Source organism: Aureococcus anophagefferens (assembly GCF_000186865.1).
Source record: "Aureococcus anophagefferens unplaced genomic scaffold AURANscaffold_3, whole genome shotgun sequence".
Taxonomy (NCBI): Eukaryota; class Pelagophyceae; order Pelagomonadales; family Pelagomonadaceae; genus Aureococcus; species Aureococcus anophagefferens.
Genome location: NW_008705563.1, coordinates 2,933,944 through 2,937,768, shown reverse-complemented (window position 1 = coordinate 2,937,768; position 3,825 = coordinate 2,933,944). Strand labels below are relative to the sequence as shown.

The 3,825-nt window shown below is 62.2% G+C and overlaps 1 protein-coding gene across 1 annotated transcript; it reads right to left on the bottom strand.

Annotated features, from left to right (window-relative positions):
* Window positions 1-1,077: 1,077 nt before the first annotated feature.
* Window positions 1,078-2,565, bottom strand: AURANDRAFT_21287 (hypothetical protein; the record flags this gene model as incomplete). Its single annotated transcript, XM_009035597.1, has 1 exon — window positions 1,078-2,565. A coding segment is annotated over one exon (1,488 nt), but the record flags the coding sequence as incomplete, so codon positions are not given.
* Window positions 2,566-3,825: the final 1,260 nt, after the last annotated feature.

Below are 3,825 nucleotides of genomic sequence, written 5' to 3'. Positions count from 1 at the left end.
ATCGGCCAAGTTCGCCACTGCGTGTTTAATGGTATTTGCATGTAAGGGCCGGGCCCCGGGGTAAGTAACAATCAAACTCCCCCGGGGACCAGACCCCAAAAAGTACCTCACTCATAATAGTCAAATTGAACATTTCGACCGGCTGCGGCTTGGCTGTGCCACTAGCCACGCCCTGTGCTATGCTCTTGCTGAGGATCGTCTAGGCCGCTCACCGTGTATTTCCCCCTGACCTAGAGTTGGGTTCCTTTGGTAGAGTCGGAACTATCGAACATTACGCCAGTCTGGACGGAGCTGAGAGCAAACCCACCTTACAAGTGTATGACTCGGAGGTCATACCACTGTAAAATCTCAGCGTGCTCACCGGCCGAGCAGCGGGTGTATCGGGGGGAAGAAGTGCTCGCCGTCTGCGGGGCGTCCGTAAGTCTCCCAGAGGTGCTCGTGGAGTTCCTCGAGCTCGAGGCGCTCCTCTCTTCTTCGTTCGGCTTCTAGACCGAGGGTGCGTGCCTTCTGGCGCGTCTCGCGCTTTCCTACGTCGGCGAGGAGGCCCGCTTCACGGTTGGCCTCCTGGAGGACCTCCCTGTCGTCACGTATATCGGCGTTGGCAACAGCCCTGTCGGCGCGGTGGAGCAGATCGCCATAGTAGAGCTCATTGAGGATGTCTTCATACTCGGCGGCGGCTTCGAGGGCGTCCCCGTGACGGACGTCTCGAATGGCGTCGGCGCGGCGCTTGGTCCTGGCGCGGCTCTCGACCTCGGCATCCGCGAGGCGGTTGAACTTTGGGCAGTTGCCCGTGCGGCGCGTCTTGAAGTAGTAGGCGCGAACGAGGGGGAGGAGATGGGGCATCCAGCTCGGCCCACAGCGCTTCTGAACAGCAACTTCGTAGGCGGCCAGGTTGGAGCGGCCCGAGACGTGGAGCGGTCCCGTCGCGTCCCACTCGGCGACGGCGGCGTCGTAAAAGGCCGCGTGGTCCTTGACCCAAGCGATGGCCATGGCGTCGTCGTAGCCGCTAGGCCAAAGAGAGCGCTCGTGGGCAGACTTGCCGATAAACTTGGCCCACCTAGGAGGGAGGTCGCCGAAGGGGTTGCGATCGAGGTGAAGCTCGTCGACAGTCTCGCAGAGGTTGACGACGTCAAGCGGGAGCGCGCGGAGGAGATTCTTGCCAAGGTAGATCTTCTTCAGGTTGACCAGGCAGGCGAGGTTCGCTGGGATCTCGGCGATGACGTTCGACTGGAGGTCGAGGACGCGGAGGGATACGCACTCGCCGAGGTGGAGCGGGAGCTTCTTGATGCGGTTCGAACTGAGGTAGAGCTCGTGAAGTCGCGCGCACTGGACGACGGCCTCGGGGAGGGTGCTGAGGCGGTTGTGACTTAGGTCGAGCTTGACGAGCTCCTCGAGGCCACCGATGGTGTCGGGGAGCGATTCAATGGTGTTCCTGGAGAGGTCGAGGTCTGTGACGCTGCGGAGGAGCCCAATCTGCTCAGGAAGGTGGCCAGATATGGCGTTTCGCCGGAGGCGCAGGGTGTGGAGGACGGCGAGGGCGCCAAGCTCGACGGGGAGGCGGCAGAGCAGGCATGCCGACGCGTCGAAGCACTCGAGCGCGCGCGCGAGGCCTATCTCTGGCGGGAGCTGCTCTATGCGGTTTCGGCTAAGCCGGAGCTCGATGAGGTTGCGGAGGCTCCCAACGGCGCGATCGACGCTCTCGATGCGGTTCTCTGTGGCATCGACGAAGGCGGCGCGCTTCCAGCCGCCGATCCAGGGGCCCAAGAGCGTGAGCTCATTCTCGCGGAGCAAGAACACTTCGCAATTGAGAAGGCCACTTGCGCTGTCGGGGAAGGTCACGATACGGTTGCTGGAGATGTTGAGGACGCGGAGCTTGACCAAGTTGCCGAGACGCGGCGGGAGCTTGTGGATCGCATTGTTGTGAACGTCAAGGCGTGTGAGGGAGATGAGGTCCGGGAGGTCATCGGGGAGCTCGAAAAGCGCGTTCCCTCTTAGCTGGAGGTCGCGGAGGAGCTGGAGGCCGGAGACGTCGGGGAGCTTGACGAGGCTGTTGCTGCTCGCGCGAAGGCACTCGATAGACTGGACGAACTGGAGGCTCTCTGGGAGCTCGCAGAGACGGTTATTGCTCACGTCGAGCTCGCGAAGGCTTCGGAGCTCGCCGACACTCTCGGGGATCCGCTCGAGGTCGTTGCTGTCGAGCTTGAGGACTTCGAGACGTCCCATCTTACCAAGTTCGTCTTTCGGGAGGGACGTGAGGCGGTTCCCCGCCAGGCGCAAGTAGCGCAGGCTCGCAAACCACATGAGAAAGCCGCTCGGCAGCTTCTCGAGCTTGTTGTCGCCAACGTCGATGACGACGAGGTCTGCGAGCGCTTCTTGAGCCTCGTGACCCACGTAAAGCTTGGGTGGCAAGACCCGGTACGCTTGTCGGCTCGCGTCGAGGCGGTCTGCGCCGCGCGCACGAATCGCTGCGACACGGTCGACTTCGCGCTTTGTCCGCTCCGCCTTCAGCGCCGCATCCTGGCGCCGCTTCGCCGCCGCCTGTTCCGCCTCGAGGCGATTCTTCATTAGTTTTTCCTCGACACGCTGCTTATTCCGCAGCTTCTGTTCTCGCATGAGCCGTGCCGCGCGATCCTTGTTCCGGAGTGCGCTGTCCTTGGCCGCCGCCAGCGCAAGGCGCTCGCGCTCGGCTTGGCGCGCCCGGCGCCGCTCGTCGCGCCGCGTTCGCGCCTCGACACGCAGTCGGTCCACCTACGTGTTGGAACTATGATCAAACCCCCTCCCCGCAGCCCGCAACTCCATCGGACGCAGCATCAGCGCGTGGTCGCGGACGCGCTGGAAGGCACGCTTCTCCTCGGCCTCCTCATCGGCGCATAAGGAGAGAAGCGTCGCACGGTTTATCATATCCAACGGGCGCTTGAGGAACTTGAGCACCCGGAGAGCCCGTGGCACATTTCGAGGCTTGCGTGACCGCTTCTTGAGCTCCCCTTCGACGTCCACGAGACGGACCCACGCGCTTCGGAACTCATCGTAGGAGATCTCGCCGCTTTTGTCTTTGTCGATCTTGCCAAAGAGCGCGTCTACGGCAGCGCGGCGCTCCTCGCTGTCGTCGGTCTTGCCCGGGAGATTCTTGCCAGCGCCGAGCGCACCAACAACGCGTGGGAAAGCTGTTTTCGATATCTTCCCTGCGCCCTCGAGGTCGAACATGCGGAACGCGTCCTGGGGTGTCAAGCCCGGGTCCGGCGCGCCGTCATTCATCATCAGCGCCACTTCAAATTCGGTGATGCCGATGCGTCCGCTCTTGTCCAGGTCAGCCTGCGCGGGAGATGACTGCTTAAGGTACGCGGCTCAAGAAGCAGTGAACAGTGCAAATCTCCGAGCACTTGAACAAGCAAGCGGTATCGACGAATAATGCGATCAAAACAGTCCCCGGGGGGTTTTCATGAAGGTTGCTCCATGGACGACTTCGACGGCTTCGGGGCGCCGGACGCTCGCCGCGTCGAAGAGTCGCATCGCCCGCGGCTCGAGGAGCGTCATGTCAAGGAGGTCCAGCGCGCGCTTGAACTCCTCGAAGCCGATCTGCTGCTCCTCGACAAGCTCCAGCTCCTCCCATGCCCGCCGTGCCGTGCGCGTGTAGCTCTGCATTGGCTTATATTTGCTAGTCTTGCCCTTTTGCTTGGTGATCATCTTTTCCATCAAGTCCTGATTTTCCAAGAGGCCTAGCGCGTGCTCTGTCGTCGGCATCTCTGGTCGATCGTCGATGAAGCGCACATATCCGTAGACAGCCGGCTCTTCCGTAAGCGGCGCGTCTCCCGCTCGCTTGGCGAT